Source organism: Pomacea canaliculata, linkage group LG5 (assembly GCF_003073045.1).
Source record: "Pomacea canaliculata isolate SZHN2017 linkage group LG5, ASM307304v1, whole genome shotgun sequence".
Taxonomy (NCBI): Eukaryota; Metazoa; Mollusca; class Gastropoda; order Architaenioglossa; family Ampullariidae; genus Pomacea; species Pomacea canaliculata.
The window spans coordinates 8,698,215-8,717,622 of record NC_037594.1 but is presented as its reverse complement, the minus strand read 5'-3'; the positions used below and the strand labels follow the sequence as shown (position 1 = coordinate 8,717,622).

Sequence of the window (19,408 nt, the reverse complement as noted above, 5' to 3'; positions counted from 1 at the left end):
TCAACAAACAATAAATTTTTGACACGATCGTTTTCTCATAGGTTAAAGTGAAAGGTCACAGTAATGTTGGTATCGTTTAAACAGGAAAACTGTGCTTGTCCACCCATTGCCGGTACTACAACCGTACAGATGATAACGTTCACACTCAAGTTAACAATGCCACTTCCAAGGGATCATTCGATTTCTGCTACTATCATGTCACCATCATGCCATTCAGCCGACTCAACTGTGTCACATCCATTTCATTTATTGATTGGCTATATATGAAAGTCGTGACATCTTATACAGTGAGTTATTAAACACTTACAATGCACTACACATCTGTAACATTCAAACATATATTTTAATATCAACGCAGAGCTTAGACCAGAATCAAAGCAAACCGACATCTTGCTCGAGTAGGGAAAATTCAGTTCATGTCACAACGGGAGCAGCGCCATGAACTTCTTGATGACCGCCAGACCTGAATGAAGTTTCGTCCACATGAACACACACTAGCTGGCAAACACACTCGCGGGAACATGTGCACACAGTCATACAGCCATTCACCTGTACATTTGTTGTGGTACATACGAGAGGCACTCAAATAAAGCGAATCCACTCGAAAAACAGCCTCTAGCATCGTTGCGTCCGATGGAAAGTTCCTGCCTTTCATTTCACCGAACATGTTGAAATCGAATGGCGACAAATCTGGGCTACACGATGGGTGGTCCAGCATTTACCACCGGAACTGTGCCAGCCTGTTCTTTGTTGAGTTTGCCGTATGGAAGCGTGCATTATCATGTAACAAAATGACACCTTGTGTCAAGACTCCTGGGCGTTTGTTTTTGATTTTTGAACACAGGTACCCAAGAGTGCTCTCATACTCCTCCGCATTAATGGTGTCGCCATGTGACAATTATTTCTAAAAAAGATACCCTCGATGATAATAGAAAATGGACATGACTTTCCTAACTCGAATTATGATAGAGAATGGGATAAAGCCCCCATCACAGCGAACTATTTTATGCCGTCAAGGTATGATAATGAAAAGGATAAATACATTATTCTAACAATGTGTTACAAACAGGGCAATGGACAAAATCAAATGAACTATCTGACTAGACATCCGAAATGCATAAATTCTTTGCAAAAACAACTTTTCTGCTGGATACGAAATACCATTCAAAACATAAAAAAATTCTGTAATGACTGAAACCAAGACTAAGAAAAAAGTATGTTTCCTCAAACCCAGCGTAAAGGTACCGAAGGTTGAGCAACACGAATTAGTCTCAATGGTCTACTTAATTTAATGAATAACTGCTACTATTGTTGCTGCTGCTGCTATCACTATACTAATACTCGGTTTGGCTGCGGACGACACAATGCCGTCCACGAGGAGATCCTTCATGTTCTGAATGTTGCCATCGTGGTTGGATGCCGGGACTTTGAGGAGATGGCAAAGAAGTGAGTAGATGTCCACTAGCCTGACTCCCGCCACTCTAAAATTCTGCTTAAAGCTGGGCCCTTTAGCGAAAAAGATTGTCTTCATGGACTCCAGGTCTGGATCGTAGCCATGATCACCAAAGCTGTTTTTTTCGAAAACACGGTCCGAGCCCTGCAAAAGTTGAAAAAAAAAATGACATCGCCGTCAGTGGCTCAGTTTTTTGTGACAAACTTTTGTTGTGTCGTCTGCAAACATTTCGCATGATTGGGGAGGGGACAGTAGCAAAGAGTGGATGAGTGAACTGTGCCTTAAGATTCTAGTAAATGTAAGATTTTCTGCCTGTATTTTATGCATGACATTGAAAACTATGGAGGGTAAGGTAGGTGACTAACAGCAAAGAATTACAGAAAGATATTTGTTATACATCTTACGAAGATGAATTTTACTAACACCTGCCGAAGTTTGATGTGTAGTAAAGAAAGAAATCACTTTTGTTTTCCATTATCAGGTACCTGATAGAAAAATCAAATTTTGAGAGAACTTGTGCTTTTAGAGGACATGATATGGATTTTATTTCACGTATGTTGCAAAAAGAACAAAACCAGTGTCACTTCATAGTTATAAAGCTTACAGTTAGAAATTATTTCAGAAATAAATATCATAATTTCACAATTCTTGGTCAGGAAAAGTAAATGGTGGCGGAAAAGAAGACCTAGGTGAACCATTTACAACTCACCGCCCTTAGCCTACTAAGCTATGGAACTCCTTACCTATTTTATTTTCGTTCTTCAAGTGCTAGCATACTAAGCTCTGGAACTGTACCCAATTTTAAAAAAAAATCTTTCATCTAGTGTCACAAAAATATATGCATGAAGACATGGTATAAGAAAGCTTTGGTGCTGACAGATGTGTGGAGACAGACATGTATATCACGATGAAGACAGGTAGTCATGGTGACGGGAGTATAAGTCACTCAAGGCAGCGACTTACGTTTGTCAGCAGCCAGTGTTCGTCTGCTAACAGAATCACAGGAGCTATGCGCGAGTTGTTCTTGTAGTGAAAGCGGTCAGGGATGTCCTTCTTCCGGTAAACGGTCACGTGACTCAAGGACTGCAGCTTTTGGACGACCTGGTCCTCCATGCCAGGGGCTGGCCAGACGCCCATAATGGCGCCTTTCTCGGTGTACCTCACAACTTCCGGACCAAGATCGGCCTCGCGAGACACATTGATCAGCTGAAAATGAGTTTATTCGTTCTTTCATTTCTATAAACTATTAAAAGATTTTGTCTAGGAAAAAAATTAGGCTTTGCAAATATATTTTTTTCAGCCTCCCTCTCGTTTTCTATTCTCTGTCACTAAAACAAGGTTTGCTCACCGACTTTTAGCTATGGTGCCGCAAAATGGTGAAACTTCCTTTATTTCTACATCCGCCACTTACCCACCAGTCTTTGAAACATGTATAAAAACTATGATGTTGATAACAATAATAATAATCGTGATATCTATACAGTATATATATATCGCGTGTGATCAGGCTCACGATGGAGCATGCTCTTAGATCTTGAGATAAACAAGACATAGACATACAAAGGACGGAAGGATAAACAACATACAGATAAGTAATGAAAGCCAAACAAGAAGACGCAAAGAGGAATCGGGTAATAAACAGTAAGGAATGAGAGTTTCATGAATGAGACGAGTGGTGGGACTAGACGATAGACGAAAAAAAGGGAAAGAAAGGGTTAGAAGATAAACTGGCATTAGTGGATTGTTGTTAGGAGTAATGCTCATGGAACAGAAGTGTTGTAAGTGCATGTTTAAAGGATCCAATGGTGGATATGGAAGGAGAGAGATTTCTACTGTTTTGCAGAACAAAAGCTAAACATTCTGTGACCATCTGTTTGTGTTTGGTGACAGGAATAGCACACGGCCATCAGACAAAGAGAGTTGTCTTGCTGGGATGTAGGGGAAGATAAGCTCAGAGTAGTAGTCATGGCAGGAGAAATCAAAGACATTAAAATACCGCAGCAACAGCTTTTACCGAATGCAAGAACATCACTCATAAACACGTTCAATTAAACATTAACCTCTCTCTCTCTCTCTCTCATATTTTCTATCTTTTGATTCGTTGTCCTGCTGATATCCATTTGTTGATTACTTTTGTCATTACTACTACCTCTGTATCTCCTCTCTCCTTTGTGTTCCTTACTCATCGCTGCCAATCTTCCATGTACTAAGTTTTGCATGAGGCGCTGAGTGCGTGATTATAAGAGCGAAATTAATTGAACTTTATTATCATTGTTGTCGGTGATGGTGGTGGGGGTTGTGGTGAAACCTTGCTATGAGAAACAAACTCACTTTATCAGATATGTTGCAAGATGTCATACCATGATCTGAGGTCAAAATAAAGTCAACAACGTTTTCAAGATTTCTTTCTTGAAGAGTTTTCAGAATCGCCCCCAGTACCATGTCCATTTTTTGGATCTGAAATACAACCAACATAGTCATTGTCTCTCGTAATCATGAACTCTTTCACTCAGTTCTTACAATATACTGTCTTAGTTTTATTATTAGCATGATTGAGGTAACGTCTTATTTTCCTTTTAATGAACCTCAGCTAGTCATCAGCTTCGATTCTCACAAATATTTACTACTGTAGGTCATAACATGTATGATCAAATCGTATTTGACGACTTATATGTGCAAATGCTGACCTCGTCACGAAGCCCTGTGTGGTTGACACCGAAGACATGACCTGCGCCGTCAGGTTGATCAAAGTACATGGCCACAAAATCGTAGTTATTCGGTTCATTGAACCAAGACAGGGCGACAGCTATCCGCTCATAAGGATCAGCAGTTTCATCGTACACCCTGCGTTCAGTAGGAGGATAGCTCACATTAGCCATGCTGCCTGGCCAGAAGTTAACACCTAGGATATAAAATTAAAAAGCTGTAAGCAACCAATATTATAACAATCAAATTCATCCTAAACCCATTCGCAAGTAACCTTCCCTCGCCAAGGGCTACCGCTCAAAAAGGATGTTTTTCTGACAGGATCCCGAGGTCCGAAAAAGAATGGAATGCTTAATCATTTTCGTTTCTTGGTTTAGCACCCAAGAAAAAAAAAAAGGAAAAAATTGTTCATTTTGTTAAGAGTTGTCGATGATTTTCTACTACTAAGAGAAATCGTGGATGATTTGTTGTCTGTGAATCCACATCTTTCGACTCCTGAGTCAACTACATAATGATTGCTGGCACTTTAATCTTATTTTCCATTCCTGTTTGGCTCACAGCCCTCATGTACTAAGCATTTCTCATGTAAACTTTTATACAACAACTCACCCGCTTTTTTGCCGTTTCTCACCACCGTGGACCAAATAGGTTCTCTCTGGTTCCACCAGAATTCTTCCGTGCTGTCTTTGGTGAAGTAAGCATCGTGCTCTGGGTCGTACATATTGTTTCCCACAATGCCATGATTCTCCTGGTAGCATCCTGGAACGAGACGAGGTTAATGTAGGTTTTCATCTTTGCATGAAATGAATAGTGTCGAGTGGGGAGGTGGTCGTCAGTGAGTCTAGTCACGTGGTGTTTAGTGTGTGTGTGTGTGCATGCCAAAACAAAAAAAGACTCGTGCGGCTTCTTCTGCTTTAGCAACCATCGGTGTATGAAGCTATTATAACGACATCAAACTTCCACAATTGGTATTGAATCAGCAATTTGTTTCCCGCCTACTAAGGGTGCATAACTGGCCGATAACTATACAACTAAATATTTTTACAGAGGATCGGTATAAACTGTAGAGTTGTGTCATGGCCATGACAACATCATCCCCTTCGATATATATTTTCTAAGGCATGTGGAGTGGATCTGGTTCTTTTCTTTGCAGATCGCACATGACCACAAAATAAAATTCCTTTTGCGTGAACATCACACAACTCGGTGAGGGTAGGTCACCACCCCAGGTGGGTGGGGCTGGGGCGGGAAGGGAGAGTCACTTATTGAGAGAGAGATATTTGTCCAAACACGCCTGTCCTCCCAAACATGCACGCGCAGGAATATTACAAAAAATACACGGGAACTGATACTCCTGAAATGTGGTACACGGACGTTTCGCCGCCGAACGTTTCGGAGTCGGACGTTTTGCCGACCGGACGTTTCGCCGCGGTGCACTTCATTCCGGCATTTCACGCGGGACCTTTAGCCGAAGTCAAGTGTGTGACGCCCCTTAGCTCACACATTTCTCTCGCCATTGTATCAATGTATCAGTGAACTCTCTCTCACTATCCCTCCTCATGTGAACCGTTAGCTCACACATTTCTCTCGCCATTGTATCAAAGTTTTTTCTCAAAGCTGTTGCGCATAATCTGTGACAATCAAAGTGAACTGTCTGTGAAGTCTGTGTGTAAAATTTGTTTGAAATAAAGAATTATTGTGTAATCTAGTAGTTACTTTCATTCTTTGAGAAGTAAGTAAGCTCTCTCTCTCTGACATAATGCGGCGAAACGTCCGTCGGTGAAACGTCCGTCGGCAAACGTGAAATATTATAATAGCAGTATCGTATATATATATTATGTTTATGTGCACTGTTTCTTCACATACTCCTTCGCCTAACCTGGAGCTGAACTATTTCCGCTCGTGACACCCATGCGTTGCATTTAAGTCAAATCATGAATATTATGCCTGCGCAGTTTATGGGGAAATGGGGAGAGGGGAAGTCTCACGACTATTCACGTGAAGATCCGCTTTCTTAAACCATTGAATGCAGCTGTGTGGCAAACACTGGGGACTCCTTCCCTCTCATGTAATGGTGACGATAACAGTAACGCCCCGAGAGAGTGTTGTTTACTGTCTTTTGTTTTACATGACTGGTCTGAGTTTGTAACACGTGTATGTTGTTGTCAGTGCGTGAAAATAACTTCATTTTCGTCCGCAATCAATGTCTATGCCATTGACCCAATCGTTTACCAAGAAGTAAATGAACTCCCCAAGTATTCAGAAGTGTGTGTGTGCGCGGGGGTTGCCATTGACTCAATCAGTCTCATAAATATAATCGCGAAAAAATTGCATTCTTACACTAGAAATGTCTTGTTACATTACTGAGGTAGACTTGGGTGAGATAAAATGAATTTCAAGTAGCGAAAATGAAAACTTTTTGCGGTACATTGGCGTCTACCAGGTTGCTGTATGCGTACTGTTGACTGGTTGAGTAAGATCTTTTTCCTAATTCAAGACATTTTTGAGGTTGTGCAGTGAAAATACACGAATACAAACAATGAATATTTAGTATACACATACCTTCATCTGATCGAGGAGTTCATGCCATCGGCAGTCTACAAATATGCTACACACGAACAAATAACCCAATACAAGCAAACGAATTTTTACAAATCAAAACATCTTCATTTGATCTTCCTTTCAAAGGATGATTTGTAGGTTTGAACTGTGTACTTCAGGAGAATTGCTATCATTTTATTTATTTTTAGTAAGAACCAACATGCCCTATGACCTTTACGTATCAGCAGCCGACAAGAAGTGGTCTACGAACTGTCTGGCGTGAAGGGTCACATGCATCCATAATTCTCCCATAATCACACAGTCGAGCGCGCTGTCTTACCTGTGACAATGGAATAGTGGGTGGGGAAGGATTTGGTAACAAAGGTGGTGTTTGCGAACTTCGCCGACACCCCAAGCTTCGCTAGCCTCGTGAAGTTACTCAGGTCTGGCACCGTTTGTAGATAGTCCCACCGGAAACCGTCCATCGACACAAGCAACACTTTGCCTCCTGCAACGTGATCGGCGAACAAAACAAACCAACACATAGAGGCCACGAGTGAACAGCACGCTGTGTCCGCCATTTTGTTGTGTTTTATGTTCCTTGTCCGCCCCACAGGCTTCGCTGCACTTGTTTCTGAGAAAATGGGACACGGGAATGACACTGTATTTTCATTTTCAGAGCAAGCTCACGGGTCAACAGTTTGTTAAGTGGCAGCAACTGAGACAGGAAAAGCCCTCTTGTCGTCACCTCCACAGCCTTCCCTCGACCTGTCTACATCGCGCCATCATCTCGAAGGAGAGAAGGACTGCATGTCCGCTGGAAACAAACATTCCCAAGCTTCAGACACTGGGTCCTACCACGGTAGTTCTTTGAGGTCTCGTATCCCTCCCCCACCACCACTGTCCAAAACATTCATGATAGGGGAATAGGGGGTAGCTGAAGATCTGCCTGCATGGTAGCCAACCAAATTCTCCGTATGCTCACGTCCTCACTCACGAACACATGTGAACAAATGCACAGAGTCATTAGCATCTTATTATTTAATGTGATGACATGCTGCAGCAATGTCAGGTAAAAATTCTCTTTGTTGACTTGACATACGGCAGCATGACTGTGCCACCATAGCCCGACTACGAGAGGACCTGTACAGCTTGCAAAAACACTTCTGGAAGAGACTAGACTCGTTGCCCGACTTTTTTTGCTCTGAAATCAGTTAATGCAAAAAAAAAACTCTAGGTGTAAGGGGGTGGGGTTGTCTGCAGAGACGTTTAATCTTTTTCTGCTTGATTGACCTAGTTTACACATCCCGATCCCCTGAAGAAATGCACAGATCGCTGTTACCTGATGGCCATGAGATAGGATTATTTTACTTAGGTTGCAAAAAGAACAAAAACAGTGTCACTGCCGTGTGCGGACATTTTGCCGATGGACGTTTCGCCAACAGACTTTTCGACGCATTATGTCAGAGAGAGAGAGAGAGACAGAAAGACAGAGAGAGACAGACAGAGAGAGAGAGAGACAGACAGAGAGAGACAGAGACAGAGAGAGACAGACAGAGACAGAGAGAGCTTACTTACTTCTCAAAGAATGAAAGTAACTACTAGATTACACAACAATTCTTTATTTCAAACAAATTTTACACACAGACTTCACAGACAGTTCACTTTGATTGTCACAGATTATGCGCAACAGCTTTGAGAAAGTCTAAAACATCCTCCTGTGCGTACATTGCAACAAGCGCTTGCAGTCGTGTGTTGACTTTTTCGTACTGCTTGTTTTTTCGCATCCTGACGCCCATGGCAAGCTGTTCCTACAAAGGCACGGTGCCAGCCTTCGACCGAGCTGAAAGCTTTAAACGTTTAATTACTTCTCAGAGAGAGAGAGACAGAGAGAGATGCTTACTTACTTTCAGAATCTTGCACTTGTGTAACCAAGTGGTGCGTGGTGAGGGGAGTCGAACAGTGACCACAACAGTCCAGCACTCAAATCAGAAAGGCACGGCTGCGTCACTTGTCTCGAGCTTTCACTTCGCAGTTTTCTCTCCTGTCCTTGCGTCTCAGCTCTGCCCTTATATACCTATCGGGCGGGTACTTTTTGCGATCCTTCGCGATCGCATGCATCAGCACTTTTTTCCGCATGCATCAGCATCAGCACTTTCTTTTCATACATCAGCATCAGCACTTTTTTCTCCATGCATCAGCATCAGCACTTTTTTCTCCATGCATCAGCATCAGCACTTTTTTCTCCATGCATCAGCATCAGCACTTTTTTCGCGTGCATCAGCACTTCCGCCAAAACCTAACAAGCGCTGGACTACCGGCCCTCTACACATGAATGAATGAAGCACTATCTCGAGGGAACGTGAGACAGATGACAAACAGAAATATTGTCCAGGTGGAAGGTGAACGTGAGAACTGGCAGAGACACACATTGATACAATGGCGAGAGAAATGTGTGAGCTAACGGTTCACATGAGGAGGGATAGTGAGAGAGAGTTCACTGATACATTGATACAATGGCGAGAGAAATGTGTGAGCTAAGGGGCGTCCCACACTTGACTTCGGCTAAAGGTCTCGCGTGAAATGCCGAAATGTTAAAAAGTAAACATTTGAGCCCTCTAGTCCTCCCTACAACTGCCTTCAGATCTCTCATGTTTTTAACGAGCTGGAAGGCTTGAAAAAAATAGTGGCTTATCTGTATCCCCTGGGCCATATATATATATATGTTTGCCATAATTATACGTCTACCTTAGCGTTCAACATGCAATAATAATTATGCATCTACTTCCAGGATCTCTAATAGTATTATGGACTTTGTACTCGCATGAGCTAGCCAGAGGAACAATGAATGGCTACACTTTGTATTTTCACTAGCTAAGCAAGAGACATATCACCAGCATGATTTTATCAAGGTTTTTTAGAATGGATTACCTATACTGTCTCTGCACCGGGCCGACGTCAGTCAACACCGAGGACGAGCTGATATCTGGGGGTTGAAGCCCTGGAACCAGGGTGTTATGTGGGTGTGACGTCACAGCTTCCTGGTCGAGAGCTGAAAGCCAAGAGCCGTTGTCCTCCTGCTGAGAACGAGAATATCGAGTGTCAAGTACATGTTATACAACTAATACTTGTGTATGTGTGTATGTGTGTATGTGTGTATGTGTGTATGTGTGTATGTGTGCATGTGTGTATGTATGAAGTGTTTGTGGTGTGTGTGAAGTGTGACGAAGGTGTGGAGTGTGTGTGACGTGTGTCTCTGTAGTGTGTGGGGAGTGTGTCAATCACGCAATGTCCAGAGGAAGAACTGACTTACGAAGGTCAAAGACTGGACTGGTCGTCTGGTGCTTAGATCCAGGAAACGGGACCACGCCCCCTCGTGTTTTAATTTCTTTGCTGGCATCTGCCCTGATTATTTCTCTGAACTGCTCTTCCCTTACATCCCAGCTAGACAACTCCGCTTCTCGTCTGAAGATCGTTTTCTTACTCCTCCTGTCACCAGAACAACAACAACATATGGCCACAGGATGTTTAGTTATTGTGCAGTGAAACAACGGAACTCTCTCCCTTTCCATACCCACTATTGAATCCTTTAACACATACCCTACGCGGCTGGGATAACCCTCTGATAATATGTGACCTAACTGATAACTAGTCACCTAGCTGATAATCAAAGGCGACCTTTAGGTGTGGCAACTGGGGCAACCGCAATAAGAGAATGTGGTTTCATGGTGTACAGCCTACACTTACGGCTGTCGGCCCCACATATGACACTCGCCCAGAGCCCCGCAAGTCCCCACGAAAATGCTAAAGCAGTCTCCTAACTGATAACTAGCTCATTGACCTCATAGACATCATGTCTACATTGTCCTTTTGCACTCCATTTTCTCGTCATTCAAATTCCTGTTTCCATCAACAGCGTGCACATCTACTTCTGTGGCTTCACGTACAGCCACTCCCAGTAAAAACCTTTTCACTCGACCTCATAGTGCTGTACCCGAGTTTGATTACTGCACCCAACCAGCCGTTCAGCTTCGTCCAATGTGTCGTCGGGCTGTGGAATGTCTGTCCTCGGAGCGACTGGAATGTCATCAGTGTTCTCGTTCTTACCCTGCACTGTCACGTGACCCGCGAACCCCCGTGACGCAGTGTTACGTCCTTTGCAACATGTCACCGTTCATTAACCACGACAACGGCTGTCAGACTTTCTTATGCCCCAATGCATACGCAGACTACCCGGATGGCCAAGTATTACTAGACATGGGGGCTCACGGGGTGGGGGTGAGGGTGGGGATGGGATGAGGGCGGGGCTGGAGTGTGGCTCAAGTTGTGCAGTGCAGTACGTGACTTATCACGCGACTTACAGCACAAGACATGGACTCCCAGAGGTTTGTGAATCTTGTCTTCATGGAGAACACGCCATCAGGTGAGTCATGTGTAGTCAGTAGAAACACATGTGAACAGTAGTTGTACAAAGACTACACTTACAAGAGAATTGATAGTCAGGTCATGTTGCTTACTGACATAAACACCAAGAGTATTGACGAATATTGAAGTAACTTTGCTATTTCTCCGATAATCTGTCGATTTATTTGTCTATAATCTGTCGAGTGTATTTCTCTGCAATCTCTTGAGTCTTTTCATTGTTTTAATCATATTTTGTTCTGTTACTCTACAATCATTTGTAAAAGGTTGTGAGGTGAGAAAATGGTAAGAAGGAATGTCTTCCGACCCCATGACAATTTTCGTGACAACTGTCTCCTGTGATCACTTGTTTCATTCCACTGTCGTGCTAGTTGTTTGTATCGGTTAGCTTGGTCAGCTCATTGGAGGGTGGTTATCAAGGTTGATGTCGAAATAGTAAAATAGTAAAGTGTGGTTTGATAAAAAGAAGATTGATGATAAATCGATAAGGTGAAAATCACTCACCGACTGTTGTGCTTGTCATCCTGCCCCACATATTTGTGATCCTCCACGAAGAAATGAGTCTTAAGTCGCGAATTTCAGATTTGCCAAATTGCATATTTTTAAAAAGTAGAGATTCTGAACTTTCTTTTGATACAAAAGTTGTTTTTCTAGCCTTAAAATTGAGTGAGTTATAAACGTTTGAAGTGAGAAAGTACGATGGCGGCCATTTTGAGAAAAGCGGGTTCAAAGACTAGCGTCATGATGGCCGACCGGGTCTGTTTACTCCTAAACTTTTGCAGACAAATCTTTTGATCGGTTATTATTTGAATCGTTCTTCGAAGAAGATGAACATACAGACTCCGCGCTTTCTGTCAAGATATAACACGATGGGGTTATGACTGGGAAACAGTATCGAAACAGCGTTTGAATTTCGTCTGAAATCGGTACGGATGGTAGTAGGGTACCTCGATTAAAACGTATTTAAAGTCAAGTTCTAACTTTTATTTTAACATAGCAGTGTATTTTCCTGATAGTTTAATAACCAAGGAATCCATTTTTAAAGAAAAGTCAAACTGCACAAAATTGAACCCTATCACCTCTAGCACAAAACTGTTCCGCGCGAGTTAAGACTCATTTCGTCGTGGAGGGTCACATTTCATTTATACACACACCCCCGCACAGCATCCCCACGCATATAAAAAAAAAGCCTACTTTAATGAATTTTAGTTCAAAGCACATTACAGTGCAGTGACCGGTGCTGACTACTATAACAGTCTCCCATCTTTTGCAGTTGACAGTTCATGAGCAGTACATGTTGCCGTGATATACCCTAGTTGCTGACACGGCGTTAAACACAAACAAACATCATGAGCAGTTTACAACCAAACATGGAGCACCCACCTTCTTGTCCCCAGAAGTAAGACCAGACAGGTGAGACTTTAAAGATGTTAAAGGGGAGCCAGTGTCAGACATGTCTGCTCCTCACCCGTCTGCTTCCAAACCATTGTGAGGACTCAGTGCAGTCGTTATTAAACACAAACAACTTTGTTTAAGTATCTTAAAACTAAATGGTTCTAGAGATACTGTTTATAAGACATCAAGATGCCAGCAGACCCTGAAGTAATAACTTTAACCACAAAAGCATAAAAGAGTAAAATTATACCCTGTCATTACATAAAATTTTCCTCAGGCAGTATAGTTACAATACTCTTTAAAGATGTTTTACGATCAAAGACCACAATTATAGCAGGACATACATTTCTTATGCAAGAGGGAATGCATGTAATGAAAGTAAGGTCATCAACACCAGCGGAAACAACAGCTTGTGTGCTCTGAATTATTCACAAGCAAGTACATTGCTGCACAGAGCAGGTTATCAAGTAGCACCTACAAGTTGTGGAGTACCATCTGAAAGTTTTCAAGTACCACCTAAACGCCGTCTAGTACCATTAATAAATGCTGCCGAGTACCACCTAAAAGCTGCCAGTACCATCTAAAAGTTGTGGAGTACCACCTATATGTTTAACATGATTGCTGCACAGGTTGTCAAGTACCATCTAAATGAAAAGAAAGTTCTTTGCAGCACATGTGTACGTACGTGTGTCCCGGACGCTATAAGATCGAGTTATATGAAAGTTCAACTTTGAATCGCTGATGTCAAAGACTGATGTGTACATGCTATGAGTTGTATATGGTATGATGTGCATGTTATGAATTGTACATGGTATGATGAACATGTTATATGATGTAATGCTATGTTACGCTGAAGGAAGGGAGACAATCAGACGAGTCTGAGTTGCTGGCCATGGAGGAACAGACTCCAGTCAAAGAGGATGAATACAATGATATGGAAGATTACTTGATCTTTGTCACAGATACGCAAGCTACTCTTCTCAAAGGATCAGGTTAGCCTGTTAAGCAACATTATCTTTGTTTATCTTTATTAGCATATTATTATATTTTATTATCTTTATTATCTTTAAATCTTAGCAATGGCTTAGCAAACAAGGCGAAAGAACTCAGTGTAGTAACTTTGAAGGAGCCTGACTAATAACGACAGCGGCTCACAGGCTCCACCAACAACATGATGAGCCGGTAACAAGAGAAGTACGGGTGGTCAGTTATCAAACTGAAGCTAAAGTATTAGACAGGTATTTCAGTGGCTGGAGTTCTTTTTCAGAAGGTCAGGGCCTTCATCAAGAGGTCAGACAGACGACAGGTGCTGATGTACAGCTGTTTCCTCGTTTGCCGTCTGCTAGAGACACCAACACTGTCATCGTCAGGGGCTCGCGACTTCAGATTCAAAAGGCAGTCAGACTCATCTATCAAAAGACAGAAGCTCAGGTTTTGTACAAGATTTAACATATTCAGTTTGAGATTGAAGGCTTTCTTTTTTTACAAAATAAAATTGTATCTGCAGGATTTTTGAAGTGAAAAAAGATTAATTTATTTGTTCGCTTTTGTCAGTAGATATTGCTCTGTGGATTTGACTAGGACTAAGACTAGGTACCCAAATATTGAACCACAAGCCGTGTGTACTTTCAAAGAATACAATACAACTTCGAAAGGACAATTCCAGAAAGTGCTCTTAAGAAGGAGAAAATCATGATGATGAATACTATTCCTAATCATGATCATACAATATAATTAATAACTATCATAGAATAAAGGACACGAGTGGCGAGATGTTGTTTGCTAACTAACAAAGTTAGAAGGCCAGCAAATAGAGAGAAAACAGTTTCATGAAAGAAAGTAACCACGAATGGAAGGTTAGGACTGATCTTGGAACCACTAATTCGTACAATTTTAGTTTAAAGGAATAAAAGTGCTTTTTAATTGGAAGAAATGAGGAAGGCAAAGATGTTTAGTTCGTGCAAGTACATTTTTTATGCTCACTTATTTTGTTAAGATGTTTAAGTTTCAATATTTAGTAATCAATTTTAATAAATTGTTACATCTGTCGCCTGTCTTCATACAAATATACCCAGACATTCTGGCTAAAGTGGGTTGAGGCCGCCTTCCCTGATCTCGACTCTCGCGCCTACTTCGTGCCTCCTGTCTACTTCAACCGCGTGCCGATGACCAGAGAGTCGGTTGCTGGCCAGGATGTCAGGATTCTTCCACCAGAACCTGGAAAGACAGGTAATGCGCTAGTGATGATCGGTCTTTCTGCCATCACTGGGGCTAAAGTCCAGGAGAGTGACGTCAGGGATGACACAGCCATGCAGCGGGTGGTCGTCTGCCTACAGACGATGTTTGAAGACAAGAAGAAAGCTTTGGTTGGAATAAGTCAGCTGCGGTTCGGACAGTACCTGGGGGAATCTTGTTTCGCCGCCGCGGCGGCTCAGTTACCTAAGGCCACCAACCTTCCTTCTGCTCTGTCACGTGACTGGAAACAAGGAGACTTTGATGTGCTTCTCATTCATCCACATCATGGTTTTGTCGTCTTTGAGGTGAAGGCGTTTGGGGACAATTTACAGAAACTTAGCATGTCACAGCAGGATATCGACAAATGCATCAGAAAGAAGCTGAGAGAGGCTGCAGGTCAGCTGGACAAGGCGGAGGCCATGTTGTCTCACCTGGTGTCCGGCATCGCTCCCGGTCTGCGCATCACTAAGGTCATCGCACTCCCTAACCTCTTTGCTCGTCAGGTGCAAAAGGCCATCTCTCAGGACTCTCAACTGACTCAGGTAACAGTCCTTTTTTTCTATGTCCCTGAGACAAAAAAATCCGCCATTTTCAGAAGCACGTGTCACTCTTTGACCGCTGAAATATTTTTTAATCTAGTCACTTACAATTTGTTTTACTGCTCTTGTAGGTCGTGTTATGTCTGTTCGTGTAGCGATTGTTCCGACCTCTCTTTCAGGTCTGATTCTGGAATTGTTTCATAGAAATGCTCATCAATAGATATTATTTGCCTTGAAGAAAAAGGAAGGCAGTGAAAATTACGGATTTATCAAGAGACAGTAGACATATAGAATGGAGATCAAGAGACAGTAGACATATAGGTCTGACAAGAGCACAGTCATGGTTCACGGTTGAACAGAGTAGGGCGTGAGAAGGCCAAGAGCTTTAAGTATTTGAGAGCCATCTTCTCCAGAGATGTAAGCCGACGACAAACATCCGCAACAGCATCGCGACCGCAGCAGCAGCAGCAGCAATGGCCAGGGTTGACAGGGTCTGACAGCTTCGGACAAGGTCTGACAAAGCAACACCATCACGTTTGCTGCCAGTAATAGACTGTACATTGTACAAGTCCTGAACAACAACTTGTTGACAAATATAAAGGAATAAAGTGGTCATTCCATGCAGGACTCTCTCACCGCCGCTCAAGACGGACCCAAGGGGAGAGACTTGACAGTCATTGAGTTTACAGTTCTTCTCTCCCTTTTAGTTCTTCCCTCCCTTGAACAGTGGCGGTGGGCAAGCAGAACCTTCGAGAACTGCTACCAGGCAAGGGATTAATGAATGAAGGATCATTTATGTTTTTCAATTCACCTTTTGACTAACGAGCTTATACGTCCTTGTGCCCATATGCCAAAATACCACGTGGTCTACCAACAATTAGATTGATTTCGTCAAATATTTGTTTACATACAGGTCCTACGTCAGTGTCTAACAACAAAGTCCGCCAACATTGCTGACTTGTGTCTGTGCTGTGATCAGTTGTCTGACCCCAAGACGCCTTTGGAAGTCAGTAAGAAGGTCTTAAAGAAACTGGACAGCTGGTGGCATCGATGCGTGACTGATTATGGCCCCGACAGTCAAATGACTAGTGCTGTGTACCATATATTGCTAGCCAGGTGAGTAGTGAACTGTGTACCATATATTGCTAGCCAGGTGAGTAGTGGACTGTGTACCATATACTAATAGAGGAGCAGACTGTCAAACAGGTGAAAATGGCAACTCAGAATCAGTGGACCATGCCGTTTGTGTTTCTCATACAACTTTTACGATAATTTTGAAAACATACATTTCAAAGGATAAATTTATAAGAATTTGAGATAAGAGTTGAAAGAAAAAAAATCGAAAGATTTATTTACTAAAATTGAGTGTTGACCTATGCTACAATAACAGTTAATGTCTGACATGCAGATATGAAACAGGAATCTATTGACAATTGTCATCAGTCTAGTCATCCTTCCCCAAAGCCCAAAACTCTGTTGTTGTTGATCATTTTCTTTTGTCTCACAACTGATTTTTATTTGCTATAAACTTTGAACTCTTATTTCTGTCAACTGATCTCTGACGTACATCGTCTTATTGTAGTAACTTTGAAAAGGCCATCTATAATTAGCAAGAAAATGAAGGTGAAAACATCTGAATATTTGTCAAATCTGTATCAAGTATAAATGGAAAAGAGAATTCAAAACTCTCTTTATCCAAAAGCTCATCAGTGAAAAACGTAGTTAGAAAAGAATATAAAAAGATGCACTGGCGGAATTCAAGACATCACCATACTCCGAGTAGCAAACTAAAAACTTTAAAGAGTTGTGATCCAAGGACATTATGGAAGGTACCGAAAAAAAAAAAAAAGAAAAAGACCATGACTCGTAATACTAACATGCCATCTTGTTTAAAATTAAATGTCTAATGTGGTATGTTTACTACCCAGTGGTTGTACTGGCGACTATTCTGGTTTCCTGACGACGTATAAGTGGAAAAAGTTCCAAGAAAACTGACTGAGTGATGCCACACGTGGTATCATAACGGTTCGCCTCTGCAATCCAACCTCTTTACTTTAACCACTTTGGTATCCGCACCATAGTTGACACGGACTGTATTGTATACCATTAAAAGACCTCGAGACTAAATATGTAGAAAATGTGGAAAAGATGATGTTTTTAATGATATGCTGACATTAATTATAGTTCTGTGTGTGGTTGAAATCATTGTTGTTTATCCTTCGTTTGCTTCAGGTTCTGTGGTCCGGCGACAACAGTGACTGTGCCATGCACATGTCCTCCACGTGTGTGTATCAAGACCCTGGGTCAGGCTGTGTCACATACAGGAGAGTGCTATACTGCTGTAATAACACTCTTCCCGGAGCAAGTTCACCTGCTACACACGGCACCTCCCAGACTCTTTGTCACCGGACCGCCGGGCACAGGTAAAACTGTGGTGCTGCTGCTGATGGCCATAGAGTGGCTGCGATATGGTCACCACGTCTACATTCTGAGTACTAGCGACCAGAGTCACGCCGTGTGCAGCATGCTGCATCACGTGATGCTCAAGACATGGAAGGAGGAACAGGCAGCAAGTGCTTCCTCCGGTCAGCTTCACCTCCTGACCTTCAAGTTTTCCTCGCCATCAGACGTGGAGAAGGTGTTGAACGACTTGTCACAAGCAGCGAGGGAACGACCCTTGTACGTCATCGCTGATGAAGTGTATAAGTAAGTTGTTCCTGCCTGGTGAGGCTGTTTGTTGCTCTAATACTCCTGTCGGCGGCCTCCAAATGGTGATGTGAAGTTACTGAGAAGTTGGGGCACTAAGAGGTAATGATACTGTAACCCGGCCACCCTCTTCTGATACACCGGGCTGCACCCCGATTAACTGAAAGAGATAAGAGAGAATTGGTAAGCGAGAGTAGACGGAAGGGAGAAATGAAAGAAGAGCAAAACGGGAATAGAGACCTCAGCCTCACACTTACACATTCTACCCAGCTAACATCCTCCATACCCTTTAATACCCATGGACAGTAATCAACACTAATCATAGTCAGATATTAAAGGTGTAGAATTCCACCCGCCATACCAATGACAGGACGCATAAAACCCTAACAGAGCTGACAAGTTCCAGGCCCAGCTCCGATCCTGTTTCTGCCTCTCTTGCTGCCTACCAACTGATCTTTCTACAACTTTCTTCTTCCCTTTCCCGTCTTTTTCCACATCAGCTCTTATATCACAACCTACGGCCCGGGAGCCACATCCGGCCCGCTCATACACAGACAACATAATTTCATGATTAATGTCGTGATTCTGGCAAAACCGCCATCTTCTGGCCCGAGGGTTTCTATCATGTCCACTGCGGCCCTCGGGTGAGAAAAAGGTGGGAGACCTCTGTCAATGAATAAGATATCGGACTGAACAGTCTCTTGCAAGGCAGCCCGTAGTAGTAGTGACAACAACAACAACAACAGGTGTAGTGCGCGGTGTGGTAGGTGAGCAATAGGTGTTGTGTGACAAGCTGTGTGGATTAGTGGTCACAAGGTTTATCGCAGGACGCCTAAGACAATTAACTACTTCATTAATTATTAATGTACATGATCTTTAAATATGTCAGGCTCTCAACAGTTCATAATAATCTACCCCTCGTGTTTTTTGTGCGCCGGTGTTTACAAGGTAATTAAATCACCACTGCACAGCACTGGGGTCGAGAGGTCGGGACCGTGATTAGCTGCTTCTAACCATTAGCGATTAGACAACTGCTACTAGTGAATAGACACAGCTGCTATTTGCGAGTAGACACAGCTGCTCCATGTCAACGAGGTGATCCATCACAGGTGGCTGTTGCTGGTTTTACGAGAATGTTATTGTACAAACACCTGAGGTGAAATCGATTTGTCCCTGGGGTGGTTACAAGGGGACAACAGCTATCTTTGCAAGTACTTTGATATAATTATCTACAGCGCCGTCACAAAGACAAACTGCAATCTCATCAAACAGTGTAATGTGTAACTCATTACCATGTAACACCTATGTTTGTTAACAGGGGAGAAAGCTTCGTGACTTTCTGTGTCGACCTGCTGACACGAGTTCCTGACCTCCATCTTTGGGCGGCAAGTTGTTTCTACAGAGACCCACC

General features: G+C 42.6%; 2 protein-coding genes across 4 annotated transcripts; one reads left to right on the top strand and one right to left on the bottom strand.

Moving 5' to 3' along the window:
* Positions 1 to 229: 229 nt before the first annotated feature.
* LOC112563667 (ectonucleotide pyrophosphatase/phosphodiesterase family member 5-like) lies at positions 230 to 9,763 on the bottom strand. Of its 3 annotated transcripts, none has more exons than XM_025237886.1 (6): positions 9,632 to 9,763; positions 4,769 to 4,918; positions 4,141 to 4,355; positions 3,785 to 3,910; positions 2,417 to 2,659; positions 230 to 1,597 (listed from the first exon to the last, which is right to left on the bottom strand). In XM_025237886.1, exons 2-6 carry the CDS (start codon positions 4,878 to 4,880, stop codon positions 1,289 to 1,291), a joined length of 1,005 nt encoding a protein of 334 aa, XP_025093671.1. In that variant the 5' UTR covers positions 4,881 to 4,918; positions 9,632 to 9,763; the 3' UTR covers positions 230 to 1,288. The 3 variants fall into 3 exon arrangements, with proteins under 3 accessions (XP_025093671.1, XP_025093670.1, XP_025093669.1); XM_025237885.1 differs by lacking the exon at positions 9,632 to 9,763 and adding an exon at positions 8,608 to 9,617; XM_025237884.1 differs by lacking the exon at positions 9,632 to 9,763 and adding an exon at positions 7,041 to 8,114.
* Positions 9,764 to 10,980: 1,217 nt separating this feature from the next.
* Positions 10,981 to 17,985, top strand: LOC112563946. The gene is made up of 7 exons (XM_025238421.1): positions 10,981 to 11,123; positions 13,367 to 13,509; positions 13,785 to 13,948; positions 14,593 to 15,294; positions 16,205 to 16,407; positions 17,524 to 17,632; positions 17,815 to 17,985. The coding sequence occupies exons 1-7, from the start codon at positions 10,996 to 10,998 to the stop codon at positions 17,983 to 17,985; spliced, it is 1,620 nt and encodes a 539-aa protein (XP_025094206.1). The 5' UTR covers positions 10,981 to 10,995.
* Positions 17,986 to 19,408: the final 1,423 nt, after the last annotated feature.